Source organism: Amblyomma maculatum, chromosome 10, assembly GCF_055883805.1.
Source record: "Amblyomma maculatum isolate TAMU_Amacu chromosome 10, ASM5588380v1, whole genome shotgun sequence".
Taxonomy (NCBI): Eukaryota; Metazoa; Arthropoda; class Arachnida; order Ixodida; family Ixodidae; genus Amblyomma; species Amblyomma maculatum.
The window spans coordinates 76,853,786-76,869,532 of NC_139353.1; the positions used below are offsets into that span (position 1 = coordinate 76,853,786).

At 44.0% G+C, this 15,747-nt stretch overlaps 1 protein-coding gene across 1 annotated transcript in view; it reads left to right on the plus strand.

The window, feature by feature from the left end:
• LOC146176838 (transmembrane protease serine 9-like) overlaps positions 1–15,747 on the plus strand; it is a 75,471-nt gene that overhangs the window by 10,236 nt on the left and 49,488 nt on the right. Inside the window, exon 2 of the mRNA XM_084581407.1 lies at positions 15,519–15,695. Coding sequence (XP_084437533.1) covers positions 15,519–15,695 — 177 coding nt within the window. The remainder of the gene's footprint in view (positions 1–15,518; positions 15,696–15,747) is intronic.

Sequence of the window (15,747 nt, forward strand, 5' to 3'; positions counted from 1 at the left end):
CCACCAGACCCAGAAGAAGAGCGCAGTTCGCTTTTTTTTTTCCCTCCTTATCGGGTTTTAGTCCGTGGCTCCCGAAGATAGGTAATGTACCATGAAAGTGGGTTCCCTCCACTTTAGTCTAAGCTCGCCTTGCCGGATCACTTTCAACGACGCATGCCTAGGGTGGACGCTGAAACTGTCGCTAAAACCGTGCACGGTTTTGGAAGCCTCTAAGGTAACGTCATTTATGAGCCAAGCGCTCCGTTCCCAAGCCATTTATCCCCTAAAAAAAAAAAAAAAGACTTCTTTCTTGCGTCCCACGTGCAGTCGGTCGCCAGCTGTCTCGCGATTGGTCAGTGCACCGATGGTCTCCACCCAGTGCGGTGTATTCATGTTGAGATGCGCAGAGCTCTGCGAATTCATTCACTCACTGATCCTCGCTGGCTACACCTTCTTCAGCACTGCATGCTTTTAACGGCTCCAACCTCTCAGCGCACATTCAGAAAACTGGAGGTCGTGGTCGATGCCATCAAGCTTAACGTGGGACCTGTTGGTGAGCGCTCAAGTGGAACCGCGCTCCTATAGCGATGACGTCATCGCGCATGCGCGCTATTTCTGAAAGCCGGACAGCGATGATGGCAGCAGCTATAACTCATGTTCCGCTTTCTAGTTTTCGGTGCTTTCTGTATGTTTTTGTTCTTACCTCTCCCTTTCTTTCTTGCCGATGGTTGATGGTTGGAGGCCGCCGAGAACGGCTATTCGCGAGGCTGTTCCGCTGATAAGATGCGATGGGCGAGTCGAGCCTTCTTTCGTAACCTTAGGGAAAATGGGAGTCTTGATGCTGCTTTCGTTAACTTGTGGTTCCTGGCGTATTATGCAATGTAGAGGCTGTAAAGCCCTCGTCTTCCTTATGTTCAACCCTCAAGCGGCAAACAGCGCACCGATGAAAGCACTATCTCGCCGCTGTTCTCAAATCGTTGCGGCTGCTGAACAGTGCGCGGAAGGTAGTTGAAGGAAATAACAGCGTCGTCAATGCAAATTGGCAATGAACTTAGCTCACAATGCAGGCACTGCACCGCGAACCATGCGGTAGCAGAAAAAATGTACAATTTCCGGAACGTTTGAAGGCAGGCAGAAATGAACGAGAAGTGTTTATTCAAAAAATGTTGAAAACGTTGTAAAGAAAAAATAAGAAATATATATATATATATATATATATATATATATATATATATATATATATATATATATATATATATATATATATATATATATATATATATATATATATATATATATATACGAGCACCCTCATTTCCCCTTTATTGATCTGCTTATATATATATATATATATATATATATATATATATATATATATATATATATATATATATATATATATATATATATATAAGCGGATCAATAAAGGGGAAATGAGGGTGCTCGTTATAATACATGAAGGAAACAAGTCAACAGTCGGCGAGGCCAAGGAAAGCGTTGGGGATGGTATTTTATGTCTTTTTTTTAATGTTTACTTGGATAATCACAGAAATTAGTAATGTAATCTGCTTTAGGGGAATATAATTAAACACAAAGTAGAAGAAAAAACAACGTGCCGATGGTGGGAACCGAACCCACGACCTCCGAATATCGCAGGTCGTGGGTTCGCTTTGTTCCGATTGTTCGCGATTATATTCCCCTAAAGCAGATTACATTACTAATTTCTGTGATTATCCAAGTAAACATTAAAAAAAAGACATAAAATACCATCCCCAACGCTTTCCTTGGCCTCGCCGACTGTTGGCTTGGTTCCTTCATATATATATATATATATATATATATATATATATATATATATATATATATATATATATATATATATATATATATATATATATATATATATATATATATATATATGTGTATATATATCCATAACAGATTTATGGATTCCTGTTCGTGTATACCCTTACTGTTTGCTGTCTTGACCTCGCAGACTGCCACTTATAGGGTGCGTGATATCGACACTTGATGTTTTTGTTGCACACACAGCCATGATGAGAGAGATGAGGGAAAGATAGCACACTTTTACCAACATTCAAAGTTGTAATAAGTGACTATGGGAGGTTCATCTATTCGGCGTATACACGACAATTTTCAAGGGGTTTCTCTAGCTAAAGTTTCTCCAAAAACCAATCTAATGCATTTGTGAGGTTATTACGCTGTCCGCATAAAGAAAAAGAAGGTCTCGTATTGTTTTATACGTCGGTTTTTCTTAAGCGCAACAATGTTAGAACATGTCAAGTGTGTCTGTTTTCCCACAACTCTCCCATCATAAATCAGCCACAGAATCAGCCTGAAAAGGGACGCGATCTTTAGAAAAGGTGAAATGTGAGCGTCCGTAATAAGATGCCATTGCTACCCCGCTCGAGAGCCTTACTCACTTTAAATGCTCCCGAGACAAGCGTGAGAGTCCACAAAAGAAAAAGAGCCTGCCCTCTTCCGCCTGTAACACCTGCAATCTATATGCAGTGGGCATGGAACAATGGCGCGGAGTCACGTGATGCGAGGCGAAGTTCAGGAATCGCCTGAGTCGTTTGGCGGTTACTTTCACGGGGCATCACTTGCATCTTCCATCTTGCCCTTGTTGATTTCAGTTAGAGATGCGTGAACGCGCGTTCATTTTCCGAGCTCTTCTTGTTAGTTCGATTATTGTGAACGCGAAGTGAAACGTGTTAATGTGAACACGTATTTCGAACCATGCAATGCAAGTCGTATCAGCTGTGATCACCATCATCAAATTGACTTTTTTTTTTTTTCGAAGAATTTGCCACAAGGCATAATTTGAGAAAGGGGGAATGGGATGCAGGAGATAGAAAGTTAAAAGAAGGAGTGAAGTCCAGTTGTGCTTATGTAGTCGAGAAGGTTGGCAGTATAGCGATTGTCCATTGTCCATTTCTCATAATCACTATCGCGATTCCACCGCAGGCCCACCTTCATGATTATCCGTTGCCGAATGTGCGTCGTTGATGGACACGTCCACAAGTGACGCACATCGCAGACGTCAGGTGGAGTCTCACAGTGAGGGCACCTGTCAGTCACTGGTAGATCTTTTTCCCGCCATCGATGTCGAACAGATGGGGTCAGAGCCGCCCCTGCCCGGATCCGGCGCACTGTCACCTCCTCCTGCCGAGTAAGACTACGGGGGAGAGGGTGCGAACACGGAGGAATGAGAGCGCGTGTTCGCTGGCGCAGAACTTGAGAATAGGAAACGTGGGACAGGAACGGATCTGGGGGAAGAGGGGCAGGTGGTGGATCGCCTGATGTGTTTATATGCGTAATAGCATCTGCTTGAATATTATGTGGATCGCGAGCATGGCCGCGAATCCAGTGTATGCGAATAGGACATGGATACTTTGAACAGAGCAAATGTATGGACTGTGTTATTTGGAATGTGCGTCGAACGGCCTTAAGCTATTTAAGGGCAGTGAGAGAGTCTGTGTAAAGATGGACTGCATTGAATGTAGGAACTGGTGGAAGGGAATGTATGGCATTGTAAATTGCTTGAAGTTCCAGTGCCAGAGGGGTGCACGTATCCGCGGTATATGTCACGTGAGTGTTGAGATGCGGCACGTGAGTGACCAGATGCTTCTTCCGTACCAGTACAAGTAATTCGGTCCTATATGTCAGGGTATTCCATCTTCATCAGCTGTGAATAGAGATTCCTAAATGAGAACAGTTTTATGCGAATCGTGTACAACCCGTTTGGTCGAAAACGCGTCTCCGTTTCCATCGCCGTTGCCGTCACTGTTGTTGTGGCTGTAGGAAGAAGGAAAAGAAAATGCACGGGCCTGGTACTGGTTCTGTAGCTGAGCCACCTTCGCTGCCTGATTGATTTATACGAAGGGAAAGGCGCGGTAACTGTCTCACTTGTTTTCTGTGGACACCTCAACCGCGCTGTAAGGGAAAGGAGGAATGTAGAAGTGAAAGTGGAAATAGACAAAGAGAAGCCGTAGTGGAGGGCTACGGAGTAATTTAGACCACCTGGGGATCTTTAACGTGCGTGACATCGCACAGCACACGGGCGCCTTTTCGTTTCACCTCCATCGAAACACCTCCGCTGCTTAAAAACTGATTTATTTATAGGAAGGGAAAGGCACGGTAACTGTCTCACTTGTTTTTTTGTGGACACCGCAACCGCGCAGTAAGGGAAGGGAGGAAGATGGGAGTGAAAGTGGAAAGAGAGAAAGAGGAGCCATTGTGGAGGGCTACGGAGTAATTTTGACCACCTGGGGATCTTTAACGTGCGCTGACATCGCACAGCACACGGACGCCTCTTCGTTTCTCCTCCATCGAAACGCAGCCGCCGAGGTCGGGTTCGAACCCGGGTACTCCGGCACAGTAGTCGGGCGTCTTACCACTGCACCTCCCCGGCGGGGCACCTCCGCTGCCTCGTGCGAACAGAAGAGAAAATAGAGAAGAAAGGAAAAAGAAGAGGGAGAGAAAGACGCGCGCCGCAACAACAACATTTGGCACTCCACACTGAACCCTGGCCAATCCCCTTTCGTGGGTATGTGCCAAATATCAAGGAAGAAGAAGAACAACAGCCGTCGTCCACCACCTAAGTGGTGGCGGGTGCAATGACAGCCTACAACAGATAAAAATTCGGTGGCTGGCTAGCCACCGCCGCAAGCGGTGTTGGCCTACCGTCCCAGCCCCGTAGGGCCAGGGACTGCCACCCTTCACCGCCTATCTTGCGGTGATGATCCGAACTCACGACATATGTACCTCTATGTGTATGCCGTTAATAGTCTGATGGCGACATTGCTGAGGCCCTCAATCGTACTTTCAGTGCGGTTTTCACTCGAGAGACTAACGCAAACCTCCCTCCCTTTCCCATTTTAACTCATCCGAACTTGACGGACATCCCATTTACACCTCATGGCATAGCAAAAATTATCGACTCTTTGAAGCTCACATCATCGTCAGGCGTTGACGGCATCAACACAAAGGTTTTGAAGAACACCAAGCATGTAACTAGCATAATCCTAACACACATTTTTCAGCAGTGTTTATCATCTGGCACAGTCCCTCAAGACTGCAAAGTGGGCAAGATCGTTCCAGTTCCTAAGAAGGGCTCAGGTAACACTTTTCGCCCCATTTCTCTCACAAGCGTATGTTCTAAAACCATGGAACACGTTATTTACTCATGTCATCAACTTCCTCATCCATCAAACTTTTCCATCCCAATCAGCACGGTTTTCAGAAAGGCCTTTCTTGTGACACGCAACTTGCATTGTTTTTAAACGACATTAGTTCCAACTTAGACCTTAATATTCCTACTGATGCACTCTTCTTAGATTTCGAAAAAGCATTTGATAAGGTTCCCCACAAGCGACTATTACTAAAACTGTCAAGAATTAACTTAAATGCATCTGTATTTAATTGGATCGAAGATTTCCTTACTCACCGCTCCCAGTTTGTTCTCGCTAACGATTACGCTTCCAGCCTCACACCTGTTTTCTCCGGTGTACCCCAAGGTACCGTACTTGGTCCTCTTCTTTTCCTTATTTATATTAATGACCTACCCAACTCCATCTCTTCTAATATCCGCCTTTTTGCCGATGACTGTGTCATTTACCGTCCCATACATAACCCTACTGATAATTTGGCTCTTCAGGCCGATCTGGCAAAAGTCGAGGAATGGTGTCGAAATTGGTTAATGACCCTAAATGTTAACAAAACGGCCTAATTACCTTCCACAGACGCCAACACTATTCTTAATACAACTACTTACTAAACGGAACCACTATCTCCTCGGTATCCTTTTTGAAATATTTAGGTGTCACAATTTCCAGTGATCTTACGTGGCATTCTCACGTTACATCCGTTACTAACGATGCTAACCGCACACTTTGCTTACTTCGGCGTAACCTAGCTCAGGCACCTTCTTCTGTTAAACATCTAGCTTATGTAACCCTTGTAAGGCCCAAATTGGAGTACGCATGCGCATTGTGGAACCCGCATCTTCAAAACTTGATATCTACCATTGAATTAACACAAAACCGTGCCACTAGATTATCTTCTCTGACTATTCTTGTAATACTAGCACCTCTAATCTAAAAGCTATTGCCGGTCTCCCAAGCTTGCAAGCACGCCGTAAAATATCTAGACTGTTTATTTCATAAATTTTATCATGCCTTATCGTCTAGCACAGCAGTCATCATGCCGATTCATCGAACATCCAGTCGCATCAGCCACACCTTGGCCGTTTATCCGCCACATGCCTGAACGACAACGCACCTCAACTCATTTTTTGTAAGGACAGCCATCAATTGGAACGATCTTCCCGCTGACATCGTCGCTCACTCTAACCCAAGCCATTTCAGAACCGCCATTGAAAACTTTTTTTGTTAATCTCGACAATATTGTCACGCTTACCCCTCATGTAAAACCCCGTGCTCCTGGGGTCTTTGAGGTATTGGAAATAAATAAATAAATAAATAAATAAATAAATAAATAAATAAATAAATAAATAGTAAGAGTATATGAACAACGAGTAGAACGAAACATATATTGCGACTTCTTTTCCCAAAAACCAAACAAAATAAGTGCGATGTCATTGCACATTAAAGATCTCCAGGTGGTCGAATTATTCCGAAGCCCTCCACTACGGCTCATCTTTCTCTCAAAATTATTCCGAAGCCCTCCACTACGGCTCCTCTTTCTCTCTTTCCACTTTCACTCTCATCTTCCTCTCTTCCCTTACGGCGCGATTCAGGTGTCCACAGAACAAGTGTGACAGATACTGCGCGTTTTCTTTCATGTGAACCAATTATTTATATTTATAAGCTTGTTTCTTTGCCAAACTCTGTGCGATCCTCTAAATGCTAAAAAGCTGAAAATTTGCGGAATGAAAAAATGGTTTCAAAGGTGCTATGGCGCCCACTTTCCGAAGAATCCTCAGCGTCCTCTTCAAGTTTCAATATATGGTTCCTGCCAGTGCACGTTAAAGAACCTCAGGTGGTCGAAATTTCCGACGTCCTCCACTACGGCGTCTCTCATAGTCTGAGTCGCTTTGTGATGTTAAACCCCACAAACCAAATGCAATCTATATATGGTTCCAGAGGTGCGTAGATTTTAGATGCTTGAAGAAACAGTTTTTAGTATGAAACCACTATTTAACGACATAAATCGGAGAACCGCGGGGTGTCTAGGAAGCCTGACATTTCACGTGCCTCGAAGAAAAAAAAAAAATTATCCGCCTAGCGGATTTAGGCCCAGCGACTTCTCGTCGGAAGGAAGTACACCTCGTTCGTAGCTGTCGCCCCATTCGGTCACTCTGCAAGTTTAATTGTTATTATCTTTCGCACAGTGGACTGCATGTTGTCTCCACCAATTTCGTTCTGTGCGGAATCGAAACATTCCGCTCTAGCATTGCCATCTTAAGGTGTGTTTGGGAGCCGAAAAATTTTGTGGCGTGCTAACACTAAGGCTTTCAGGTATCGATTTCGTCGATGTTTGAAGCCTGATCTTGAAATCTCGAGTGAACGAAGAGGCTTCCGTGTGCTGTGCGATGTCAGCGCACGTTAAAGATCTCCAGGTGGTCGAAGTTACTCTGCAGCCCTCCACTACGGCTCCTCTTTCTCTCTTTCCACTTTCACTATCACCTTCCTCCTTTCACCTACGGCGCAGTTCAGGTGTCCACAGAAACAAATGTGACAGATACTGCGCCTTTCCCTTCCTGTGAACCAACTATTATTAATAAAGGTTTGGTTTGTAGGGTTTACCGTCCCAAAGCGACTCGGGCTATAAGAGACGCCGTAGTGGAGGACTCCGGAAATTTCGACCACCTGGGGTTCTTTAACGTGTATCGACATCGCACAGCACACGGACGCCACTTCGTTTCGCCTCCAACGAAACGCAGCCGCCGAGGCTGGATTCGATCCCGCGTCCTTGGGAACAGTAGTCGATGGATGGATGGATGGAATATAGGAGCGTCCCCTTTGAAACGGGGTGGTAGCAGTAGCTATCATGCTCATTTTTCTCCCTATATCTTAATTATTGATTTAGAATGGTTAACTAAACCATCATTCTATTTATTAAATTTTGTTCCTACATTAATAACATTATGTCACTTCTCTGCTTTTAAGCCACCAATCTTCCAGTCGTTTTTTGCTAGTTTCCACCGCCGGTTTATTCACCCGGCCACTGTTATCTCTAAACCCCAGAGCTTCAGGAACAGTGATTGCGCCTGCACCAACTTCAGGATGGATATCATTACATTCGAGTATAATATGAGAATTGTTTCACTGGAGTTTCCACATACAGCACATGCGTCATCTTCATTGTTAAATTTCTTTTTGTAGCTGCGTGTTATAAGGCACCCTGATCTAGCTTCAAAAAGTAGGGCACTGCCTCTTGAGTTATCAAAGAAACCTTCCTTCCTGATCTGCATTTTCCACTTTCGGTATAATTTCACACTCTGTTTCTTTTCCATTGAATTTATCCAATTTTTACCTTCCGGGTTTTTCACCTGTTGCTTAATGCTTTTTATTTCTCCGTCCTTGTTACTAGCATACTTACTAGTTAGTTTCCTAGTTCTTTTCCTCCATTGTGAGTCAATGCTTTTTAGGTACAGGTATTTAAATAGTTTAGCTGCCCATCTGTTACTGTCCAATTTCCTTAGGCGTTCCTCATATAATATTTTACTCTGAGCTTCCCGCACTTCGAAAGATGCCCAGCCCATATCTCCCTGTACCGCCTCATTTGTAGTTTTGGCGTGGGCACCTAGTGCTAATCGTCCAACGGATCTCTGATTTGTTTCTAATGTCGACTGTACCTCTGATTTTGCCGTTGTCAGATGGGGAGGGGGATTGGCACCCGGAGGTGCCGTGCCCCAGAGTCACACATAACTCATCAGCCCATGATTTTAGGCACAAAACCGCATTTCCGAAAGTAAGTCCGGCCATTATAATTCCTTTCCAAATACCCCTCAAAACCTTATACCTGTTGTATCCCCACAATGCCTTATGCTTCATTATCCCTGCATTCCTTCGCCCTTTGGCCTTAAGTGATTGCTCATGCTTTCCAATGTATGCCAATCCTTCGTTTACCCATACCCCCAGATATTTATATTCTGCTACTCTAGGTATTTCAAGGCCTTGTATTTTAAGACCCTGATCAGTTGAGCCGTTGAAAATCATCAGACCCGACTTAACTGCGCTGAAACAGAAGCCTAGAGCGTCCCCTTCGTCTCCGCAATACTTAACTAGAGTTTGCAATTCTTCCGGACTCTCAGCTAGCAGCACAATATCGTCTGCATACATGAAACCGGGGAGGCGCTGCTCTACCGCCTTTCCACCTAATCTATATGGCAGGTTAAAACCTAGGTTACTGTCTTGTATCCTCCGTTCCAGCTTTATCATATAAAGCATGAACAGCGCCAGTGATAGAGGACAGCCTTGTCTTAATCCTTTGCATACTTTGACATCCTCCGTACTTCTTATCCCTTTCCACGTAATTTCTACTTTGTTATCCCGGTATATTTCCTGTAGGAACTCTATTATTTCATAACCGATACCTTCTTCTTTTAATATGTTCGACAAGAGTTCCCTGCTTACGTTGTCGTACGCCCCGTTTATGTCCAGGAAGGCCAAATACAAAGGTCTATTTTCCACTCTAGATATTTAGATGCATTGGGTAAGCACGAACAGGCTATCACCTAAGCGCCTACCATTTCTAAAACCGTTCTGAAGTTCTCCGAGTATCTTGTTACTTTCAACCCATGCTTGCACCTTTAATTTCACCGCCTGCGTGGCTAACCTGTACCGAACAGATGTTATGGTAATCGGCCTGTAGGATTTTATGTGCATCCTGTATCCTTTCTCTTTATAAATCAAATTCATTTTTACTCTGCCGTCAGCTGTCCGGAACTTGCTTATTCGTTATGACTGTTTCCAGAGCTTTTAACAACGCTTCCTTACTTTTTGGACCGAGTTCATTTATCAGCTTGATCGGAATTCCATCTATTCCTGTAGATGTGTTTTTAGGAATATTTTTTTCTGCCTTTTCCAGTTTAGATTGGTCAGTTCTAAGCTGCTTTGTATTCTGCTACCTTGTGTTGCTTCCTGATTTGCGGAGATTACCCTATCGTCGCTCTTAAATGACTCGGCTATAACTGATGTAATGTAGTTCACTGCGTTATCTCCCTTTAAACAATTTCCCTCGTTATCTTGAATCCGATCCTGCTTTCTTTGATTCTGCTTCCCTAGCCAGCTTATATGGTTCCAGAATTTCCTTGCTCCGCCTCTAGAGGCATCGTGTATATCAGCCATCCAGCGATCGGTGGACTGTCTTATTTTACTTTGGACGAGGGCCTGCACCTGAAGTTTCTTTTGTCGATATGATTCCCATTTTTGGTCGATTTCCTCCTGAGATACCTGTGCTTTCTTTGCCATTCGGTGTTCCCCTGAAGCAGCCCGTCGTTGTTCAATAGCTTCCCTGATTTCCTTATTCCACCAGCTCCGTGGCTTCCTCTTTCCATTCCAGCGGTTTGCTACTTTAACCTCCTGAATTTTCCTCCTTATGAGTAGTTCTACCTGTTCATAATCCCAGTCTTCCATGGGGCTTTTCTCTATTGCTTCCTCTATGTCTGCTGCTATCTGCGCTATTTGATCGTCGTTTAATTTTGCGTTTACGTTTTGTATAAGTTCCATTTCTCTTTTCATCAAGGGCCCCATCTGCAGGCTAATACGTTTATGATCACTACCCAGACTAGACTCCCCTTCTTCGTCTATTTCCATTTTTGTGACCTCGCTATAAATTTCCTGCGACATTAGACAATAGTCAATGGTCGTCTGCCTGTTGCGGAATTCCCACGTGATTTGGCCTTCACATTTTGTTTCTTTATTTACTATAACTAGATCGTGTCGCTCACAGAAATCTAGCATTAGCTTGCCGTTACAATCCGTGTATCCATCCAGATCGTCGATGTGGCCGTTCATGTCCCCCAGTAGAATAACATTGGCCCCGTTTCCAAACTGGCTTATATCGTCACTGAGACATTCAACAAGATCCCTGTTTTCTTGCCTGCATTGATGTTTTGTTCCCAAATAAACTACCCGTAGCCATGTCCTTATGCCGGCAATTGTTCCTGAAACCCAGATATGCTCTTTACAAGATGATTTAATTCTTTGCCAATTTGTTCCCTGGTGTATCAACATACCTACCCCTCCACCCTTTTTTTCCGTTCTCGTTCTGTTGCACCGTTCCCAGACGTAGCCTTCTATAAACAGCGGATCTTCTAGATCCCTGAGATGAGTCTCGCGAAGAGCGTACACACCTATTTTGTCATCCTTCAACTGCTGTTCTATCTCTAGCCATTTCGCTCTTTTTCCACCTCCTTGCATGTTTATGTAGCTGATCCTAGTGTTAAATTTCTTTTTTGTACTTTTCTTTCTCGACCTACTCTTTGCCATTTTTGGGGGCTCAGCCTCCATTATTACACTTTCTTCTGATTCACTTCTAACTACCTATGTGCACGGAGTCCTCGCGGACCCCCTAAAAAAGCTACAGCCCTGCCTGCCAGGCGCCAGCCGATCTCTGCTCCCACCCTTCTGTTAAAATGAATGCCATCTCGCTGAAAAGCCCTACCAAAACCTGCTTTATGTACCTCCCTGTTTAACTCAACCACTTCGAAACGCTTCTCCAGGCTTAACTTTCTTATGTCCTGGTTAACTGTCACCACGTCCTTTTCCATCTTTCCGTTCAATCCTAGCACCTCTGGTGCTGTGCATACAACTATCTGCGTTTGCTGTGCTATCTCCCTGATCTCGTCAACTCCCTTAGCTAAACTTTCCACCACTCCTGCAGCGTCACCATTTAGGACATCGTTTAGCCCCGCGGCTTCTATTACCATACTGCGCTCTGCGGAATTATTCAACAGCCTATTTTTACTCTCTTTTAGCACTGCCCTCATTGTTCTCCCTGGGAAGGCTCCAACCAACGCTCTGTTATCACCCCTTACACGTTCCAAGATATCTCGCTTGCACCTGTTCATGTTAGAATCTCCGGTGATAAGCACCTGGGCCTTCTCTCTCCCTCTTCCAACTGTTGGCTCCTGCTTTCGGTTACCTGTGTCCTTATCTCTGGGATTTTCATTCTTCCTTACTTCTTCCTTTTTTTCCGGAGTCTTAGCTGCTTCTAAATAACTCTGACGGTTCGGATCCGCCTGACCTACTTTGCTTATGCCTTCCATGCCAGTGCTGGCCCCTGCCACGTGGCCCGCATTGGAATGTTCATCCTCGTTGGTTCCAAGGATAAAGTCGGCCCCTTTTTTTTTTTCAATTTGAGTAAGCTGTCCAAGCAGTTTCTGATTTTCCGCTCTTAACAAACTTACTTCATTTTCTAAATCATCCACACGAGACCCTAAATTGCCCCTTTCTTGATCAGATCTACCTAGACGCGCACTCAGTACGCAACACCGACACAAAAAGTCGCTGCCTTCCGATTCACCTACAGAGTCAAAACGCGTTTCATTGAGATTAACCTGCGCCTCACACTTAGTACACTTTACCTTCTTTTGATTGCACATCTTAAGCGCTCATCGACTGAACTATATCTATTATGAATTCTCAGAATATACAGATTGCCAAAAGAAGACACAAGAAACGACTAGCAAACACGCGTTAAAAACAAATTCTGCGAATGCCAATAGCCTAGAAAAAAATATTTATCTAAACAAGATAGCTAAATAATGAACGCCAAGAAAACCTAGCTGCCGGCACGAAAAACCAGGCCGCTAGGACCAAGAGCTAAAATCTATTCTTTTGGCTGCACCTAACCTAACTAGCTGAAAACGAAATAAAGTTATTAAAAGAAAGAACTTATCTATTTGACGCTTCGGAAGCTCCCGCTGTCGCCAGTCCGTCCGTTTCCGGTAGCCACGTGCAATCGGAGGAGCGATGGAACACGCGTCCGCACCACACGGCTGTCAGCTGACAGCGCTGTAACACGCGCCACACCGGCAGCGAAATGAACCGTTACGTTCATTCGAATGCTCTCCGTATTTGGCCAATTTAGCTACATGGGCAGCAAATGTTTCATTATATTTCCCGAAAGCGAGGTGAACCTTTCTGCTGCCAGAGATGCAGGAGACCCGTTGAAAAGCAAATTGATGCGAAAGCTAACCCTAAGAATGGAACAGCTTAAAAATTTGGTGCTCGTAATTCCACGCAGCCTGGTCGTTTTGTGAGTTTAAACTTCCTATGTGACTGGCTGCATGCGCCTGACTATCTTTAACGTCCTTCAACATTTTAAACCTTCAAAGGTAGTTACATCTATTAAGTCCGTTATCATCCTTTCTTTATCAAATATCCCAAAGTTCTAAATGTTTTTCATGCAAGCGGCGATTAAAATTCTGGACGTTCGTCTGTTTTATCTAAATATATCGATGCTTATAGTCACTACATGGCTAAGCTTCGGTTCAGAAGTGACGAAGTAAAATGTTTGCCCATTGGGGGACAAAAGTCTTCAAAAACGTGAAAGCAGCAACATGACCTTAGTTATGTAATTATCCGGCAACTCGATGCAAATAAGATTGCACATGGTCGAGAAAAGTGTCCGCGAAACAAGGGGGCAGCTTAGTTAAAATACTCGGTGAAATTTCCTTGGTCACGCGGATCACGTGGAGACGTCCGTGCTGACGCTTCTTACACGTGTACAACCTTTCTAACACGAATCAAGTTTTCACACTAGCGAATCGCACGGATTGAAGAACCTTCCGAGCATAGAAGGTGCCTCCTTCGGCGTTACTTCCGGCGGGTGCACCACCGGGAACCTGAACAATTCTACAGGCCTTACTTACAAAAAGACTGCGGATGGGCTCTGTATAACAACTCGCGCTGTACATCGACGGAACATGTCCTACCTAATGTTAATTGTGCAGTGGGAACACCCGTACTTCCTCTCGTTTTTATATGCTATAGCCCTCGACGAATGTATATGCGCCTGCACCTTATACATTATTATTTGTGCCTTGTATCGTAGGTTAACCCAGTCGAAAAAAAGCTACAGTAACTTGTCAAAAATACGACAAAAAATTCTGTAGTTCTGTCGTAACCGTCGGATTTTTCTGTAGTTCTGTAGTACTTTTCTCTAATTCTATAGTTTTTCTGTAGTATAATTCTGTTGTCTGTAGTTCTGTAGCACTTTCCTTTTGTAACTACAGAAATTTCGGATGTTTCTACAGAACGTTCTGTTGTCACAACAGGTTTGCCGTCAAAAACCGCACAGAAATTCTGGCGTAACAACAGACAAGGTTCTGTAGTTTCTTTCGACTGGGTTTTATCTTAACTGCGTTCGTTTTTCAATTCGGTGTCCACTCGAACAGCGAGTCAATCGGCGTAACTCGTGTCGTGTTTCAAAAACAAACGCCTCCGCCTCTTCACATATTTCTATTAAAAAAGAATGCGTTCTGTCCATGTCGAATGAAAATATCATCATCATTATCATTATTATCATCATCATCATCCGCAAACCACGCTTCTGTTAGCATTATTGAGTAAAATGTAAAACTGAAATCAGCAGGTAGAACGAAAACCCCATCATGTTTGTTTCGCGCAGAATGCATGTTTAAATGAAGAAACATTAAAGATGAGGGATTGTGTCCCGCCATGTGTGAATTAACATTGCATGGTTTTGTAAAAAAAGCAGCCATAGTCACATATCCCCGAAACTCGCATAATTTAATGCTACTGAGCCAAGCATTTGAGACTCTTCCCATAACTTCTGTGCACAAAAGGTTCCTGTTTATTGCTCTTGTCACTTGCAGACGTACAGCGAACAAAACGGGAGGCCCTGTGTACCCCTTAGAACACCTTTGAGTCTTGTGGTTTCTCATTCCAACGAAAAAAAAAAAAAAAAAAGAAACATAATTCCGAAATGGAAAACAAGCACAGAAGTATATCAAATCAAGAAAGGATCTGCAGAGTTAAAATAAAATGAATGAAACACTAGGCTTACCGATTTCAGGGATGCGTTGTCTGCCGGACAAACACCTCGTTAAAGCGCATTTTCTTTATTTTATTTATTTCAAAGTACTATATGCTAGTGTTCTGGTTTTGCATGAGGTACAGTCTTTGTCAAAAGTGTAGAGCCCGGGGGGGGTCTGCTTTTGAGCCGCGTAGCGGCGCTGATTTAGCGTTAGTGGAAGTCTTTCCCCTTGTAGAGGGTGCGACAAAAAATCTTACCATCAAGAGATTCGGAACACTGGACATGCATTACATGCCGCACGAAGCGGCTCAGAAGCAGACCCCCTGGGCTCTACACTTCTGACAAAGACTGTACAAACAGAGATCATGCAGATAACAGAATGAAACAGATTATAAGCCACCGGTAAACTAACCAGAAGAGGCAGCGTAATGGCGGACGCCCAAAACCAGTACAAAAAACACAGTGTCTATACATCAATAACCATCCCTTCATATGTTGTAACATTATGTCATTCCTTTCTCTCGTTTCTGCACATGTGTGGGCAGCCTGTGTTCCGGCGGCCAACGAAATTCCACAGAGTCTGGAAACAAATTCAGCGTGGATCTATACTGATCCGCATTCCTTGATCAGCGTGTTCGCCCGATACAAGAAGCCCGAAAGGTACACTGGAATCATCAGCAACGGCGAGGACGTACTCACCATCAAGGAACGACTTCAAAAGGGTGACTTGGGTAAGCGACATTTTGTTTTTCATGAATTATGCTTTGAATGGCA